This window comes from Cololabis saira, chromosome 16 (genome assembly GCF_033807715.1).
Source record: "Cololabis saira isolate AMF1-May2022 chromosome 16, fColSai1.1, whole genome shotgun sequence".
NCBI classification, from domain to species: Eukaryota; Metazoa; Chordata; class Actinopteri; order Beloniformes; family Belonidae; genus Cololabis; species Cololabis saira.
This window is the reverse complement of record NC_084602.1, coordinates 14,345,984-14,365,790: the sequence shown is the minus strand read 5'-3', so window position 1 is coordinate 14,365,790 and position 19,807 is coordinate 14,345,984. Positions and strand designations below refer to the sequence as shown.

General features: G+C 40.4%; 1 protein-coding gene across 1 annotated transcript in view; it reads right to left on the bottom strand.

The window, feature by feature from the left end:
• gna11b (guanine nucleotide binding protein (G protein), alpha 11b (Gq class)) overlaps window positions 1–19,386 on the bottom strand; it is a 36,064-nt gene extending 16,678 nt beyond the window's left edge. Inside the window, exons 1-2 of the mRNA XM_061743884.1 lie at window positions 18,449–19,386; window positions 2,985–3,169 (exon numbers count right to left, since the gene is read on the bottom strand). Coding sequence (XP_061599868.1) covers window positions 2,985–3,169; window positions 18,449–18,584 — 321 coding nt within the window. The 5' untranslated portion in view covers window positions 18,585–19,386. The remainder of the gene's footprint in view (window positions 1–2,984; window positions 3,170–18,448) is intronic.
• Between the last annotated feature and the right edge of the window lie 421 nt (window positions 19,387–19,807).

Sequence of the window (19,807 nt, the reverse complement as noted above, 5' to 3'; positions counted from 1 at the left end):
AATATAGTAGTTCTGTGAAAGTCCTAAACCTCCATCTTGCTTTGTTTCCTGGGAGCATAACAGCTTAGCCAGAGAACCTACATCCATCCTAAAATGCAATTTACCCATCTGTGGATTTTAACACGATAAATGGAGAAATTACTACTAAATTGGCATTTGAATTAAACCCAAAATATATATTTTTTAATTTAAAAGTCAGATGCTGAAGATTTTTTTCCTTCATACAAAGTTAAAAATTAAAGATGCTCAACAGGAAGTTTTGCTGATACTTTAATGACACAGTTCTTTGACTGTAGACACGAAAAAGCTCATGTTTTAAACACACTGACATATCAGTACTGCAGCAGAACGTCAACATAGAGGAGTTTCTTCTAACCGAAATGGTATGTAACACATGCAGCCTCGTGACTCCAGTACCTGAGCAAATTTAGTCCTGAAACAACTGATTTACAAGAAAGTTAATACGAACCATTAATCCAGAAATCTGATCTGAGCTGGCTTCTGGCCCTCTTATCATCTGCCATGCTGCCTTTCAACTTCCCTCTCTTAATATATACATCTGTATTTTAACTAAGGCTATCTATTTCAATTTATTTTATTTCCATTGACGGAATATGCATTTCTGTCACGAAGGCAAAACACTTCACTAGGCAGTTGTTAGATTGTCTGGTCGGGCGGTCTGAGGCTAAAGGCGCTGTGATAGGACGACTTGTTACAGTAAAATGTTACAAGTGTCACACTTTTCTTGCCTCAAAAATACAATTGTTGCATCATGGAGCACAAATGCCAGACCGGGCCAAAAAACTGATGATTGGTTAAATTTCCTTTACTTATACTTTGAATATGTCTTGGACCCTGTTTACATAGGGTACCATCTATTTTTGCTGCCATAGACGAACAAGTAGAACTAAATACCTTTTTCATACTATAACCACAATTATAGGTATTTGATGGATTTTCATTTGTTGAAAGAATTTTACTCTTAAAGACCAATGTGTAACGTGAAGCCAAAAAGGTAATTCATACTCCACACTCCAAGCAAGATGGGGGCACTATAGCTGCAGAAAGTGAGATGTTCTACCCTCGGGTAAGAAACGAGAAAATACACAGTCCCTCCTGGTCAATTCAAATGTATTGCAAATCAAAACCCAACTCTCTGAAAACCAAAGAACAGAATCTGTAACCAAGAAATCAAAATCTCTAAGTGAGAGCAATCATTTTTCCCCAGATACACTTTTCACATCTCGCCATCGTTTCTAAATCTGTCTGTTTCCGAACCGCCTTTCTCAGTTGAGCTTTTTATTTTTCACGGTTGCAATTCCGATCAGAGCATCAGTCTACTGCAGGTAAGTGGGACAGTCAAGATCAATACATTTGGCTTTGAATTCATGCCATAATAACTTGACTTACTCCACCAATTCTTCTCACCCTCTGTATGAAGAGCTGTGGCTGATGTGTGGATTATTCCACCCGGGTCCAGGACTGAACGACTCAGACACTCTTTTTAAGTGCCATCAGACTTTATAACAACAGCTTGACTCGACCCGTCTCCATCCACTCTGTAGCTGGGTGTTAGCATGCATGCACAAATGCATGCATATATATATATATATATATATATATATATATATATATATATATATATATATATATATATATATATATATATATATATATATATATATATAGTATTTTCTGGACTATAAGCCACACCTACATATAAGCCGCATCCGCTCTATTTTTAAAAAAATTATAAAAAAAAGATATACAACCCGCACCTGCATACAAGCCGCATCCGCTCTATTAAAAAAAAAAATATATATGATATATATAGATATGCAAGCTGCAGATATTTATGTTAGATTAGATATTTACTACATGTACAGAAGGATTTTGAACTGTAAATGATGTACATGTATGTACCTAAATAGATCCTTTCCTAACGGTGTCTTTTAACACGGCAGCAATTTTACTGATTAAAACGGGACAGAACCAAGAGAAAATAACCGGTATTTATTTATCTATTTATCTGTTTGAAATCCGCTTCTACCTACTTCTATCTGCTAAAGAAGTAGTAGTGTATTCTTCTTTGCATTTATTTTGTCTTAGTTTTGATTCTAATTCCGGTTAGAGCCCCCCTAGCGGTGGAAGAAAAATCCACAGAATAGCCGCACCTTTGTATAAGCTGCATGGTTCAAAACCTATGAAAAAAGTAGCGGCTTATAGTCCAGAAAATACGGTATATATATCTGATTGTGATGGTGGCAAAGTTCCCTTCCCGAAGGGTTCAGCCATCCTTTACCAATTCTAAATTGGTAACTTGGGGGCGGTACCGACATGACCAACATCAATTTCAGTACGCCCACAAAACGTGTGACTTCCTCGTGTCGTTGTGTTGTACTGAGGCTATGTTGCTCGCTACCACCGCACATGGCAGAAACCGGTATTACAAGAGTGGAAAGACCAAAGCTAGTTATTTAACTAAGTAGATATGTCCGTAGCCAAATACATGGTCATCATTTTGGGTGACATGACTGCACTAATCTCTTTTCACTCTCTTACTGTTTTAAGGTTGTTTTTGTTTTAACCTACAATATTACATTTTGTTCTTTTAAATAAAAATGGCTATAAAATTGTTAATTGATTGATGCATGAATGGATGGATGTCAACATTTACATTAAAGCAACTGATATTTTTAAGACTGACTTATTGGTGGTTGAATGAAGAACAACCCAACCCAGTAAAAAGAAGATAAAAAGAAAAATATTTAAATATATAATATTTTTGGAGAAAAATGTAACCAATATAGTAATGCAGTGAATTATTATTATTATTATTGTTCTAACATATAAAGAGTGGGTTTTAAAAAACTAAATTCACGAGTGGTTGCACAAAATCTATTTAAATCTATATAAATAGAATATAAAACCTATAAAATAACAAAAAGGATACTGGAATGCCATAGCATCGGGTTAGTCCTTACCCTGTTGTCTTCATATTTATATGGGATCTTGAGAGCCTCAGTGGCACGGATCATGGCCTGCATGGAGGTGAAGATGTTTTGGTAAACAAGCCGAATGAAGCCTCTCTTATCTTCATCCGAGTAGCCAGCTCCATGGATGATCCTCATCTGCTTGATGAAGGTGCTCTTTCCACTTTCTCCCGTCCCTGATCAGGGAAACAGAATACAGAGGGACAGAAAGAGTTGCAATGAGGGCACAAAGACTAAACAATGATGCAAAGAAACTGGAGACCGTTGCAGCATGTGCATCAATACCATTCTGTTTGACTAGTGTATATTGATAAATAATTATATATTAACTGTTATTTCAGTTTGCAAACACAACAACGTGCTATTAAAAAGAAAATAATAAAGTATAAAAAGAGGAAAGACAGCACTTGATGGATAGGGACATTTTCTGAACTAGGGTGCCCGTGTTACAGCCACTTGCCGTTACTCAATATGCGTTCTTGTGGGTACTTGTGAAATATCATCGTCTGCAGCCAAAGTAATATTCCAATTGTCAAGAACGCATCTGGCCGTAGAAAATGTGTAATCGCTCTGCTTATTTTTAATTGAGGATCCATCCAGTGGAGGCTTAAATAGACTTCATTTTTGTTTGATATAATGTAGTTTTAAGATGTTTTCATGCAGGAATATAGCTATTATTTCTACATACTTGTGATAAAGGTATAAAGATGGAGGACATTTTAAAATAGACTAACATTTTCTGAGTTGTTTTGTTTCCTTTTCACTTGTACCAAAATGTAAAATCCATTAAAAACATATTGTATGAAGTAATGGTTATAAAACCTTGAGTGAGCACAATATATGATCCATTCTCAGTTGGTTTTTATACCAATTCAACTATCGACATTATGTGTACAGTACAATACGCATTAGCCTGTTAGTTGAGCTGTGATGTACGCAACTACGCTTCTGTTCCAGTTTCATAAAAGAGAGACATGTTCTCGCATCCTCCAAAGTACTTTCCCCTGACTCGTACTTGCCAAGTATGGACCTCCCATGAGCCCAAATCCGGGCTTGCATTCTAAGGAATTGAGAAACGGCCTTGGTGTTTCCACCCACTTGCTCCATGAAAAAGAGCACGCTTCAGAAAACCCTAAGAATGACATTGTACACGTTTTGTCCAGTTCTTCTTATATAGTCTATGTGAAAATGACATGAACCATCCTAGACTTAGTATTTGATATATTGCAGTTACCTTGTTGAAGTCTGAGCAGTCGTTTTAAAACGCCTCTCTAGGAACTCCAAATTAACGCCTTCACTTTAATTTCCATCATTGCCCTGGTTATGTTTTGCCGTGTGCTGCTGCTATAAATGTTGGATCAAGTTTGTTTTCCCAAACAATGTGTTGTTGTTCCCTCACGGCTTTTTTTAACCTTGCAAGTTCCTGGATTTTGATATTTAATCTTGTAACCAGAAAAACTGTTGGATCTCACAGGCTGCTGCTTTTCATTGTCTCCTGCTGGCATTTGAAGTGCCATTCTTCATCCGTACAAAGAGTACAAGCCAAATCCTTATCCCAGGACAGATGTTACAAAAAAGGCACAAAAAAAAGAGGGCAAAAACCAAAACTGGGATACCAGTTGATTAGTTTCTCTGTCTGATTTGCAATAATTATTCCTTTATACCAGTTAACTACCAAACATGCAAATCATTGGAACCTGCCAAAATGCATATTTCCCTCAAAAAGTTCATATGAAGCTCAGTTTTAAAAGTTATGAAATCCCTTTGCTGAAATTCCAAGTTGATTAACTAAACTGGTTATGACGACAAATATGTCAAAGCTTCTTTGTCCAAAGTCAGGAAGTGGTCATACAAATTAGAAAGTGAACAAATGAAAGATGAGTGGGGGGGAAGACGAGGTAACTGAATTAAGACAAGTAAAGACAACTTGGCCTAAACTGAAGATCCAGCACCGATATACACATCTCTAAAAAGGTGACAGCAGGAGTCATGAGTGATACTTCCTATGCTCCTTAGAACATGCACGGATACAAGATCACTGGACCATCTTTGGTGTGCAGAATTACATAGGTTGAGAAAAAGTTTGTTAATCTGCATGTATTTTAAAACATATTCTTCTATTCCCGAAACCCCAAATATCTGCAGCAAGGGAAGCCAGACCCAGGCTGTACAAGAACAACTGTGGACTGCGAATGTCTCCACAATCACCTGGAGCACCTTCACGCAGAGGTCGTGCTTGACATGAAAATTCCCTTAATATTTACACTTACCTGTATTTTTGATTTAGATTTTATTTAGACCCAAATTATTTTTTTTCTTTTAACCTGTTTTGAACAGCATTTAATATTCAGAACCTGTTTCATCACATAAAAAAAAGAATATAGAAGAAATCTAAATGTACATCTGTAAGGCCCAAAAAGAAAATATGATCAGAAACATAAACAGGAAACACACTAAATCGTACTCAGCTAAGCGGCTGAAGCCAAGATCATGGACAGCTCGGAGATGGCTCGATTAATCTAATGTTCAAAAGCAACTGGCAAAGACTGCAAAGAAATTACTTCACCTACTGCGTGTGCACAGAGACGACTGACCTGCTGATCTACACCCCCACCCCACAAAAAATCTGCTTATTACACAGGCTTCCCAAAATATATGACAACACTGCCCACAATTTTCAAAACCTTCGACGGACCTCTGCTATACTGCTTCTTTATTGAAGTGAAAGATTATTCGTGCATACTGCAAAAGTCTTGCATAATGACACTCTACACCGGCTATTTTAAAGTCTCTCTCTTTTCTTTTTTTGTCCTTTGGTCAAATATACACATATGCACGCACACACACACACACACACACACACACACACACACACACACACACATATATATATATATATATTTTAACAATCAAAGTTCCCTCTGGGATCAAATCAACCTCCTTTACTTGAGGGTGCAGGGGGACTGGTGGGCCTAACCCACATTTCCTACTAGCCCTCTAAGCTTTACACACAGCTGAGAAACACCAGCCTCAAGCCATGAACAAATAAATAAATAAGCTGATGGCTTTTTAGTCCTTGGCAATATGAAAAGGGATCCAGTACATCCATAATATCTGCAAAAACTGAAAGGGAAAGACGAGGTGGAAAAAGAGAGAGAAAAAAAATAAAAACACACACACACACTCATCTCACAACCACCTACATTCAAGGTTTTTGAAGAGCAGCCATATTTCCATTGCCATAGCAACCCCTCCTCTGTCTCCCTTGCTTGTTTCATTCCTGTGCCCCCCCCCCCCCCCCCAGTTTTTTTTAAACCCCTCCCATCCACCCCTTCTCCCTCTCCTCTCTTTCGTAGCAGACAGTAAATATAACCGAGAGCCCCTCAGGCTTGCTCTGTGCTCTTCGTCTTCGGGTGTACCACACAGAAGGAGGACCTGAGCTCAACTGGGAATTTTGGGGTAGAAAAGCTGCTCTGAGGGCAGTAGTGGCTTGAAAGAGATAGATGCTTTCCTGTTCATGCGATAACAAATAAATAAAATTCACATTTTAAATACAAAGTTGAGACTTTAGTTTAGTTTAGTTTATTTTGTTTTGGTCATTTACATTTTAAGATGTTTGCATATACACACTGTATATGTACAGTATACACACAGGTATAAGTATATATATGTACACATTTCCTTTTTTTTTTTTTTTTGACCAAAAAGGTATAAGCTGAAGCCTCATGGCTTATTTTGCCTATCCTTTTCAACAAAGGCAGACTTCAGAAACAAAGGATACTAACAAGAAGAAAACGAAACGAACGAATTAAAACAAAGAAAATAAACAAAGAAGAGAAGAAAATAAATGTGGTCACTCACGATTTGAGGATAGCTGCAGGAGGAAAGTTGCATAATTTAGACAGTTTAATATGAATAGAATTTATATTTGTGTTCTATATTTATCCATTATTTTAGATTTATAATTTTTTTAAATTTATAAATTGAGCTACTTTTTTTTAGTTTTTAGTTTTAGTTTAGTAGACTTCAAGTAGGGATGGGCGGTATGGACTAAAACATTTATCCCGATAATTTCTGGCATTTATCCCGATAACAATAAGAAAAAATACCAATACAAAAACGTCATCAACAGGAATTTTTCTCTCTTTCTTTCTTTCTTTCTTTCTTTCTTTCTTTCTTTCTTTCTTTCTTTCTTTCTTTCTTTCTTTCTTTCTTTCTTTCTAGTCTCATATATTTCTTTCTTTCTTTCTTGTCTCATATATTTCTTTCTTTCTTTCTAGTCTCATATATTCTTTCTTTCTTTCTAGTCTCATATATTTCTTTCTTTCTTTCTTTCTAGTCTCATATATTTCTTTCTTTCTTTCTAGTCTCATATATTTCTTTCTTTCTTTCTTTCTAGTCTCATATATTTCTTTCTTTCTTTCTAGTCTCATATATTTCTTTCTTTCTTCTAGTCTCATATATTTCTTTCTTTCTTTCTAGTCTCATATATTTCTTTCTTTCTTTCTTTCTTTCTTTCTTTCTTTCTTTCTTTCTTTCTTTCTTTCTTTCTTTCTTTCTTTCTTTCTTTCTTTCTTTCTTTCTTTCTTTCTTTTCTTTCTTTCTTTCTTTTCTTTCTTTCTTTCTTTCTTTCTTTCTTTCTTTCTTGTCTCATATATTTCTTTCTTTCTTTCTAGTCTCATATATTTCTTTCTTTCTTTCTAGTCTCATATATTTCTTTCTTTCTTTCTAGTCTCATATATTTCTTTCTTTCTTTCTAGTCTCATATATTTCTTTCTTTCTTTCTAGTCTCATATATTTCTTTCTTTCTTTCTAGGCTCATTTCTTTCTAGTCTCATTTCTTTCTTTCTAGGCTCATTTCTTTCTAGTCTCATTTCTTTCTTTCTAGTCTCATTTCTTTCTTTCTAGGCTCATTTCTTTCTAGTCTCATTTCTTTCTTTCTAGTCTCATTTCTTTCTTTCTAGGCTCATTTCTTTCTAGTCTCATTTCTTTCTTTCTAGTCTCATTTCTTTCTTTCTAGGCTCATTTCTTTCTAGTCTCATTTCTTTCTTTCTAGTCTCATTTCTTTCTTTCTTTCTTTCTAGTCTCATTTCTTTCTAGTCTCATTTCCTTCCTTCCTTCCTTCCTTCCTTCCTTCCTTCCTTCCTTCCTTCCTTCCTTCCTTCCTTCCTTCCTTCCTTCCTTCCTTCCTTCCTTCCTTCCTTCCTTCCTTCCTTCCTTCCTTCCTTCCTTCCTTCCTTCCTTCCTTCCTTCCTTCCTTCCTTCCTTCCTTCCTTCCTTCCTTCCTTCCTTCCTTCCTTCCTTCCTTCCTTCTTCTTCCTTCCTTCCTTCCTTCCTTCCTTCCTTCCTTCCTTCCTTCCTTCCTTCCTTCCTTCCTTCCTTCCTTCCTTCCTTCCTTCCTTCCTTCCTTCCTTCCTTCCTTCCTTCCTTCCTTCCTTCCTTCCTTCCTTCCTTCGGTTTATCGTGAACGGTAAAATATCGCCCATTCCTAACTTCAAGTCTCTTTCCATAATGACGAACAACTCCTCCACACCGCTGTCCGACAAGAACTGCATGAACGTATCACTACTTTGCAGCGAAGGAAACACATCTGTGCCTAAAAGGTAGCTGGCCCAGTAGAGACAGACCGTCTATTGAAGCAAAAAGCAGTCAAATACAGAGAGTGTATTCTTTATAATGAAGCTGCACTGATAGTGACTGCAGCCAGCTTCAGCGGAGGAGCAAGAAGATCACTCCTCAGCTTAATGTCTGATTTATTTCTCGTGACCCCGTCACAAGATCTCCCTCCGCTATGCTCTCGTAACCATCATGTCCCCCTTTGACCAGACAGCACACTACGTGCCTCTGTCTTCCCTTTTTCCTCCCTAGATTGCACCAGCAGCACCCGCCATAACCATTTCCTTGCCCTTACCAGCCCCTCTCCCTCAAAAACGCACACTCCCCACCCCGGCTCCCACTCTGCTCCATTTCATCATAACCCCTCCTAACCTCCCCTAGGCAAGAAATATGCTTCTCCATTCTCATCCCACTCTGTCAAGAATTTTGGATCTTCATAACTAGAATCCATCCATTCTTTTTTGGTAATGACCTAGAAAAAGGAGGTCGCCTTATAATAGCTCACACACACTACTTCGGCTTGATAGCGCTTTCTGTTCCGAGAAGCTGGGAGTGTGAGAAAGCAAAAGGAAGAGAGCTGAAACTATGTCCCAGTGCAACAGTGAAAGGTACTCTACGCAGCCCACACACACCCAACGCCGGTCTTTGTGGAGCCGCTGTCTTTTTTGGAACAGAGGTAGGAGTCTCAGTCAGGGCGAAGCGAATGACAACAAACATTCAATTAAGGCTTTTTTTTTTTTTCCAGAATACCCAGATTGAAAAGAACAGGTGAATTGAAACCTGCGCATGAAAAAAGGTACAGCTATCCATCATGCAAAGGCACTTTACCTGTATCCTCCACTGCAAAGCGAGCTTTCATAAGCCTTTACATAACACGACTGATGTCAGCTTGTGACACAATACCAGATAGACTTGACACATAGCTGTCTAAGTGCAGCAGTTGTGGTGGAGCCCAGGTTTCTACACCGTTAGGTTATCTGCCCGTGTCCTTGCAGGAGTGCTCGCGGAGCAATTTAGTTTTTGACATGTTGTTCATATGTAGTAATTCTTCCATGGCTGTCAAGCACAAGCAGAGACATCTCAGGTGAACTTGGCTTGCTTCTGCAATACCCATCCCTGCTTTCGAAGCACGAGACATTATCTGCATCACCGCAAACCTGTATGCAAATGCACAGGAAAATGTAGTGGTCACAACCCCCCCCCCCCCCCCCCCCCCCCCGGTGAACCGTGGCGACTTATATTGGTTTATGAACTGTCCTTTTAAGGCATCACTTAATCTGATCCCATCACAAGGATAACATTTGCATAAGCACAGCAGAGGTTAAGCCATTATCAAAATCTCAAAACTGTGGACTCTGGAAACCCTAACGCTTGTTCGGGGTTTCTATCAGTGCTACACAAAGATACTTTGTGGATCAGACAGGCACACGGCCAAGCAAAATATAATGTGGGTCTCAATCTTTCAGTAAAACGCATCTTGGAAACTGGCCTCTTTTAGACACACAAAGAGAAGGAGACTGAGCCAAGACGCCCTAGAGCAACACAAGACACACACCACCTGCCTAACCAACTGCGGACACACACAAATCCTGTGGTCAACCTCAAGGCATGGATGTTACCTCCCCAGTGAAGGCCCATTTCTTCCCTCTCTGCTGCAGAGACCTAGGCCATGCAGACTGTTTTTTATGCTTGTGTGCATGTGTTTTTTTTTTGTTTCAAGCAAAGTACACAGTTACAGAATTGCTGCTGCTCGCAGTCAGCGTCTACCATGTTTCTTGCTGTCAGGATCTGCTGTTTTGTGCTGATGTCTCCGCAGCTGAAAAGCGCTCCACGTGTGTGGGTGTCGGAGCTCTAAATCGAACTTACATGTTGAAGCATGCGCTACGCGCTGCGCTCACATGTCTTACTAGACTACCCTTGGGTCGACCTCGCCTGTTGAGTGAGTATGTGCTCAGCGTCGTTGTGATTAAGTGGGAGTGGGTGAGCAAAAGATGGGTGAGAAGGGGAAAAAAAGAAGGTTATTTCTTTGCAAAAGATTCAGGGGAAGTAGCATTATGTTTGTCTTTAATACTCATCCTGTGGTTCAGCTACTAACGCTAAAACTGGCCAAAATCCTTAATGGTAGGGCTGTGCGATTAATCGATTTTAAATCTAAATCGGATTTATTAATCAAAATCGATGTTAAAAAAAGGAAAATCGGAAAATGGATTTTCCTTTTTTGCAGATGGCTGCATTACAGACAGAGCTCGTCTAGTCATCTTTGTTTGGTCAAGAAAATTGTAAATGTTGTCACTTTACTAAACTCAAGGAGGATTTACAGTATCTTTCAATTGCACTTCATTCCCAATAGGGAAATTTGTTTGCTATTTTTCTTTAAAAATAAAGATAAAATATTTGAAACAATTTATTCCATTGTCTTTTGTAGTTTTACCAAAAAAATCGAAATCGAAAATCGGGTTTTCAGAGAAAAAAACCGGGATTTTATTTTTGTCCAAAATCGCCCAGCCCTACTTAATGGTCAAATCATTTCTTAGGCCATTGCACTCATTGTAGGGCATCTCGTCAGGGAGATAACACTGTCCACATACAAGTAGGAAAAACATGGGAATGAGCCACTAACTTGATTTATCCATTACAGTAAACAGCCTGGTGTAAGCATGGTTTAGCTTTTCAAATCCAAAGAGAAACTGACAAAAACCCGAAAGTGGAAACAATAAGATCAGGGTGCAGTTTACATGGCAACCGGTAGGATTGAACACGTGTGACGGTACCAGCAGTGAACAGAAGGCTACATCCCCGTCCCGTCTGGGGATCGTTGATGCAGCGGTATATGGGACAGTAACCATCCAGGCTCTTTCGCCCTCACATCTCCAGAGAACCAGCAATGACCCCTTTTAAAAAACGTGAGAGCCTTCATCTGTGCTAGTGAGCAATGTGTAAAAGACACCGAGTCACAAAAGGAAGATGAAGAGTGTGTCTGAAGAGCAAGTCTGGCCGAGGAAAGGGTGCCTGCACATTTACTGCAGACAAGAATGGGCTTCATACGGATCTGCTACCTTCTTTAATAGTAATAAAGCGAAGGATTAGGCTTCAAGAGACTTCCAAAAGTAAATAAATTAAAAACCAACAATTTACATTAATTTTAGATTTTATAACAAGCCACTGAAGCGATTTAAACCAACGAAGTTCATCGTAACGGGCAATATGCAGTAAAATATTATTTACATAAAAAGTCACACTGAATTTTCTGAAATCCATCGTTCTCCTCCACCAGGTTAGCGAGCTGTACACATTTCTCTTCGGTCTTGAAGTGCTTAAATAGAAAGCATATGGACTTTGTTTCTTCAGAAGGCTTTTTCAGTTTCCATGTTGCTGATGGGGGGGGGTTTAGTCAGCTTTGATGATGAGAGGTGGAGTATTTTTCAAGAACCAAGAAATGAAGTCCATTTGCCACTGAAAGCACATAGTGGACTTTCCTGCTTACACTTTCCAACCCTAGCAGAAGAACAAATGTTCCCCCGTTTTATTATGTTAAATCACTATAAAAACAGCAAGGAGGTACTTATGTACTTACAAAGTTATGCAAACATTAAACTGATAAGTGTCACAGCGGAGGAAGACGGAGCGAAGCGGCCGGTGATAGATGCAATGTCTTAAAGCACACAACTGTACTTCCTTCAAATGTAATCAACCCGCTGAAAAGCACAAGCTAGATAAAACCCATGCTGTGTGAAAAATCTGCTGTGTATAAATTAAATCCATGGGCAATAAAAGTAATTGGGGAAACTGTGTGATGCATTTTGACAGTGTGTTTCACCCATCATCACCTCTACTACCTCAAGCTACGCAGCAAGACAAATAAGCCAAGAACTGACGAGGCGCCGTCAGGCTCCAGCTCCTCTCGTACTTGGCACCAGTAGGCCTACTCTGCAAAGTGCTTTTTAGTCCATATTATCATTTTTACTTGAGTTGTTTACATTACAAGTGACAAACTAAAATCATTCTGCTCTCTTACTGGCGTTCACATCCGTGTCAGTTGTTGTCGTCTTTGTCCTCGTTTGTTCTGCTGCTCGCTGAGCAGACTGTTGTCACGTAGCAAGTTGCCACATTTACTAGGTCAACTTGGCTTTGTTAAATTTGGAGAATGCGTGGTTTTAGTGCCAATTAACTTATCTGGACGTTGCAGACACGCATAAGACAACCAACCGATGCAAAATCTCCCTTTCATTGCTTAAAACAGAGACGTGCACTGTTATGCACAGGAAACCGTTTTTTGTTTGTTTCGTTTTTTTTTTAAAGGTTGCTGATTTTTTTTGTTTTACTTTGTCAGGTGTGTAATTATAAATTAAAGCTTTAGGGTTTTAAAAAAAAGTTGCAAAATGATAGCAGTACAAGGCCAAGGATATTCCCAGATCTAGTGTGTGTATCAATGAAAAAGGGGTCAATACATCATACGGCCGTGTAAAAGAAGGAAGGGTCAAGCAGCCTAATCAAAGCACTGCACACAGCCTTTACATTTTTTTTTACTAGTTTGGAAAGTAAAAAATAAATAATGAAGTGGGTTGCCACATAAAGTTAAGCCTTTTTAGTTATATTCAATATAACTGGGCTGTTTCCCAAAATAATGCGTGGGATTGTTTCTATCCCATTTTCCCTTTCCGAACGCTGGGCTTGCATATCAGGCAATATCATTTTAAAACAATCAAAGTGCCCATGTAAATGTCAGCAATATCTAGCCATGTGCATGCCTGCACACTCACTGGCATGAAAAGGCACTGAACTCGGACGCAGACAGACACACAACCCCCGAGGAGTGGAGCTGGACCATCCCTATTGCCATATATGAACAAAATAAGACGGCTTGGCAAAAGAAGTGAGGTCAGCAATAAACATCCAAGTATAACCTCCGATGGCTTTCTTGGTTCAATCAGACTGTTCGTGCAAAGTTAATCTGGTAAACAATAAAGACAACAGACAAAAGTCAATTAGGACTTTGTAAATGACTGTACATCCATGTAAGACATCGGTATCCATGATTACCATTTATGCCTGACAGACATCATGATGGATGTTAATTTTACTGTAGACGACTGCAGACGAGCTCTTCAAGTAAACCGTTACTCCTGAATATTCACAGAAAGTGATGCCAGCTGGTACACTGCCAGTTTGACTGGGAGCTTAAGGTCTACCTCTAGTACTTTTCACATAGCAGCTGTACCATACCGGTGGAAAAGAACACAAAAACAACAACAAAAAAGAAACATTGTCCTCTTCTGTAGTTCACACAAACCAAACAGCTTAGCGCTGCATCATTTTGTGCGGGTGCCTGTGTTGCAAAAAAATCAGATGCAGGACAACGGTGCGGTTGGTGAGGTGTATTCGACCACAGCACCCCCCCCCCCCCACCAGAATACACACGACCATCTGCGTTACCGGTTCAGAGGACTACAGCACGCCGGCAGAAGCTGCACAAAGCCACACAAGTCCCATCTTGAACCGGCAGAATGAAAAATAGCTTCAGACAACGCTTCATAAAACCAAAAAGCGTTTGTGTCACCATCTTCTTCCTTTACTGATCGCTCCAGCAGTTCATTTACACAACGCAGCAGCAGAAGAAGTCACTGCTCTTGGCAAGCTCTGTTTTGACCAAGTAGAGGCAAACCAGTGGTCTGCGGAGCAGGAAGTTATCAGTATGGCCTGATATGGCACAGTCTGTGACAAGCAGCCAGACTGTGGGCACTGATGCAGATCTGGCAGAACTGTCGAGTTTCTTAAAAAAAAAAGGTTAACATTCTCTATCACTTACTATGAAATCATAATCATAACATAATTATGATGGCAATGGACAGTGGTAACCGTAAAGATAAACCTACTTGGAAGGCAAACTGGCAGTGAAGGAAAATAGACCACAATTAAGAAAAGGAAATCAGCATCTACATTAACTATGCAATCAGTCAAAGCCAAAGATCAACGCTCTGCTTTTGAAGATAAAATCCTTATATATATTTTTAAACTGTAATAAGTTTGCTTTCCACAGTTTTTAAGCTCAAACGGTGTCAGTGTCAAAAACTTTTCCATTTGAACTGTAATCAAGCTACAACTCCTCACACAGGAAGACCTTAAAACTGGAAAAAAAACTCTTGATTATTGTCAATTATGAATGTAAATGATACTTGGGGCCAAATAAATTAACTTAAATCAACATATTGATTTACCATTTTAGCTTTCATGAACCCGGTAATTTCTACCACAGATGGCAGTAATGCACTGTGCACTGAGACTGCGCATACATAACAAGATTGAGCTGTTACACTCTTGTAAAATTGGCTAAATTGTACAACAAACTGTCTACTTAATGATTCAAATTGCTGATGGGTGTAAAGATAGAAAGATTCCATTATTTGCAGAGCTCATTATCCATGTTCAACTTTTGTAGATTAGAATGGGAATTTAAAAGGACGACTGCGGCTCGATGAAGCCAGGCTCGGTAAAAGGGTTGCTGGGCTATCTCTTCCCCACATCTCCATGAGCAAGATACCATATCCCAAATTGTTTAAATGCCAGGGCATCAGTGTATAAGGAAGCTGCAGTCAACGGCGTCAAACACAAGAGAAAAAAACACAAGAGAATAAATAAATAAATAACAATTGAAATGCATATGGTGCATTTGGCTGGAAATTCTTAAATAGCAACAGTCTTCTGCGTCCAGTGAGGTGTGGAGAAGCAGGCAGCTCACCGAGGGCCCAGGAAGTAATACAAGGGGATAATAGGAGTCAGTGACATCTCAAAGTCTGAGCAGCGGATGTGTTTAACCAAGCCTATTAAAACCTGGGCTAATCCTGCCTTACACGTCCTTATCCAGGCATCCACTAACAGTCTTAAGTCACACAGGATGTCTCATATACGGCGTGACTAATTGTACTCCTTGTTTGCTTTCCATCTTTTACTTCTTTTTTTTTTTTTTTTTTAAATGTCTGCCATCAAAATTGGAGTTGTACTGGAGCCTACCAAGACCAAATACGATTACGGCTCACAAGCAAGCTCCCCTTTCCTGCTGCTCACCTCGGTACGAGCGAGTGTGACGGAAATTAAAACATATGACATTTAATAGAAAATGCCCATCAATGGCTCTCGTTTGGCCTACTTTACTGAGCCGAGGTATTCAGCGGGGAAATAAAAGGAGACACACATGTCAAATAACCAGTGCTGCTTTAGGTGGCTGAGAAATTGGAGCAAACGTTTTGAAACTAAGGATGCAGCCTAGATAATACTAATTGTCCTAAAAATGGACACCTCCCTCCCCCCCCCATCGCTTCCAGCTTCTCCTCTTCCCCAAATAAGCTTTCTCACTGCGCACTGTTCCGAGTGGCCATCGTGCACTAACAGTTTAGGGTTGGCGTGTGAGATGCTGCATGGATACAAAATGCATTGTCCTGAAAAGAAAACAAGCACATCTGTGAAAAATCACGGCTTACTGTTCTTCTTTGTGTTCACAGAACTATGAATCAATGCGGTGCAGAGCAACTTATTCAACAGCAGCTCCCACCTGCCCACACACCAGCTATAAAAATAGCTAACCTACTCAGCTAGACTCCAGGATGAGGGGGCAAATACCTCAGTATCCTTGTCCTCTGGAAGCATGTATTTGTGACAACTAGTGCCAGCTAAAGAATTAAGAGAAATCCAGCTGTGGAGGAATCACAGACACCAAGCGAGGACTGGGTGAAGCACCTGAAGACTCTTCTCGTTGCAAAATGTTATGCAACCTGGTTGATGCAATAGAGTAAAATTGCCCTGAATCTTGCTTCTTCTATCCTCCACTGACCATTACGGGTGTAACATTAAGTTCTTTCATCCCAAATTGTCACAGTAGAGATGTAAGGTGTTAAAATGATACTGAATAGATAAGTCAAAAGGCAACATAGCTTTGAAGCAAAAGTTCCAACCAGAATCCTGCTGCAGTGCCAGCTAAAGCTACAGCTTTAGTTGCATTAACCAAATTCATTGTATCGCTGCCATCAGGGGCTCAACTATCGGGTGCAAGTCAGATGGATGTGTGGAAACGACACCGCTAGGCAAAATCCTTTACAACAGCATCATCAGAATGTATTGATTAGCAGCACAAGACAGAAGCAGTGTGTTCGTCTAAGCGTTTTCTTTCTCCTACAGCACTCAAGTAGCATCTCCACGCACTGACTGTGCCACATCAGAAGCCCTGGAGGGACGTTAATCACTGAAGATACAAAACAATATGTTGCAACCGAATATATATTTAAGCACAGTGTTACGCGACCATTTGAACTCCCATGCACATCTCAGTCCGATGCGCCTGCCATCTGATCCAAAAGCACACGCTGGTTAATTAGGAGATACAAAATGACCTGAATGTGTAATAAAACAGGGGAAATCAAATGAGAATTTTCAACGATGCACAAAAGAGCCAGCATTGCACAAAATGTGATAGAACTGATTAGGAAAGTTAAGACAAAATGGAGTAGGAGAGAGAAAAAAAAAAAAAAAGCTAAAATCCCAAAAGAAACATCGGAATGTTGCAAACTATAGAGACCCAAAACTGAGAATGTAAGATAAAAAAAAAAATAGGTGTCAACAAAAAATTGGAAAGTAATATATATGGAAAGTGGTATATATTCTATGCAACATGAAAAAATATATGAATTGGAGGTAAATAAAATAAATTACTTGGGTAAATTCATTTGTGAAGATTTAATCACTCTAGACGGATTGAGTTGATTTTGCTCAGAGGTGTATCTGCACATTTTCACCCCCCTCGAAAAAAAAGCACTAGTCTGAACTACCATTTCCTCAATGTTATAATTCACATCAGAGGCCAAACCGCAAGAAACAGGTGGTCGCTGCGGTTACTTTTATGAGGTCAGGTTTAAGGAGATAAACGGGGTGGCTGAAAACTCACAATGCTACCAACATACAATAATAAACATCTTTCAATTCATGGGAAAAGGTCAGTGAACAAGCATGTTGTGGTATTTTTTTTTTCCCCCTTGCATATAATAACATTCAGATCTGACTGTTCACTGCTGATTAAATGATAATAACAAATTAGTCCTACTGCATCCTGTTGCTGCAACAACTGCAAGGAACTCAGGTTTTTTCTTTCCTTTCTCCTTATGTTAAGTTGAAACACTCCTTTCTGGAGCAGAGATATATTTCCACATGCTCCATATCTCTGCATGTCACCAAATAATCTCTTTGGCCTAGGAGTGCATCTTCTTAAGAGCAACTTGTATTGCATGTGGTGCAGTAGGCATGGGGCATTAAATAGTTGTTTTAAGTTTACATCATGCAGCAAAAGGAGGAGAAGCATAAACTGCATATGGCTTAATATTCACATCATGTAATGCACTTATAAGGCATGCAATGCACACAATGCACTAAAGTCAATACTAAATATTGTGCAGCCTTGCTACAGAAAAGGAGCTTCAAAACAACCACAAATTGTAACAGCATTTTTACTGGAGGTTGTTATGGCCCTTAGCAGCTCTTAGTGGGACTAGTAACAAGCCTTAGTCGAGGAGGTTGTCGTAAAAACCAGGCAGAGATTTTCTCACAATGAACCCGAGGTTTCTCCTCCTCCTCCTCCAGCTAGCAGCCGTAGCAGCATATCTGCTTAGCAGTGCCAAGGAGGCCCAAGAAAAGCGGATTCGTGGTTCTGCGTTACATCGACGCAGAGCCTACGCCGATCCCTACGGCGTAGGCTCTGCGTCGATGTAACGCGGGACCATGAATCAGGCTTTAAAACCCACATAGACACACATGCACATGCACACACACACTGGGGGCTCCGGGGCTCCGCCACGTACCGAGCAGCAGCAGCTTCAGCTCCCGCCGGGAGTCGCGCTTGTCTCGGCGCAGCTGCTTGTCGATCTCCGCATTGATCCGCTTGGACTCCTTCGCCTCCTCGCTCAGGCAGCAAGCCATCATGGACTCCAGAGTCATCCCCCCCTCCCCGCTGACTCACACACGCACGGAGAAAAAAAAAAAAAAAACAGAAAAAAAACACTACAAATAAATTAAAAAAAAAATTTAAATTAAAAATGTTTGACTGCGGTTTCCGCGGGTCCTCGGGTCCTGGGTCTGGACGGATGGATGGATGGACGGGGACTCGCTGGGGAGGGGCTTATCTATCCAGGGGCCTCGCCGTCAAAGTTGTCCCCCCAGCCGGGGAGAGCCAACACTTCAACCCGCCAGCCGGCGCCCAATCCCGGGGAGGCTCCGACCGCAGCACCGACGCACCGACCGACCGACGCCGGGAATGACGGGAGCTGCTGCTGCTTATCTCTATTATTAACCCCCCCTGCGCCGCTCGGAGCTCCACTTCTACTCCGGCTTTTCCTCTTTCTTCCTCTTCCTTCTTTTTTTTTTTTTTTTTGGTGTTGGTCACTTAATTCAGCCTTCTCGGTCCTAGACCTCCGTCCAACCCCCTTCAGGCTCCGGGACGGCGGCGCGGCGGCATCAGACGGAGCAGCGGGTGTGAGCGGCCATGGAGGAGGGAAGGCAGAGCCGCTTCACCGCAGTAGGAACAGCGCCCTGGCGGCGGAGGAGGCTCAGGGAAACAGCAGCCTGCCCGCTGCTGGCTCGCTGCTGGATGGATGGCTTGGAGGGATTTTTTTTTTTTTTTTTAGCTCGCAGTAACGCCACAGCACCATATCACATCTCTACTCATCCTGACGGTGAAATATAAAGCTAAAAAAAAAAAAACCCAAATAAGGCGGCTTTCTTTTTTTTTTTTTTTTTGCAATAAAGATGTTGAACAGAAGGCTCTGGAGCCGCTCGTCGCAGGAACAAGGTGGGCACACAGCAGGAGGATGAGGATGATGCCAAGCGAGGAGGAGGAGAAGGAGGAGGAGGAGGAAGAAGAAGAGGATGGCGTGGTGGTAACTGACAGACAGCAGACTGCAAGAAACAGGTTTGGGGCAGACCGACTGAATGAACGAGGCGGGTCTCGAGTTTGGTCGATGAGATGAAGAGTGGGAGGGGAGGGGAGGCAAAAAAATTAAATGCAAATGTACTGATGAGGATTTTTTTTGTTTAAAATGTATTCTTTTCCAATGGAAGTGTTTATTAGGCCCCATTTTTTTAATAAGGCCACAATAAAGTGAAAATCCTGTGCTACATGGTAGTTGATAAAACAGGAAAAACAACTGCACTGTACAAAACAC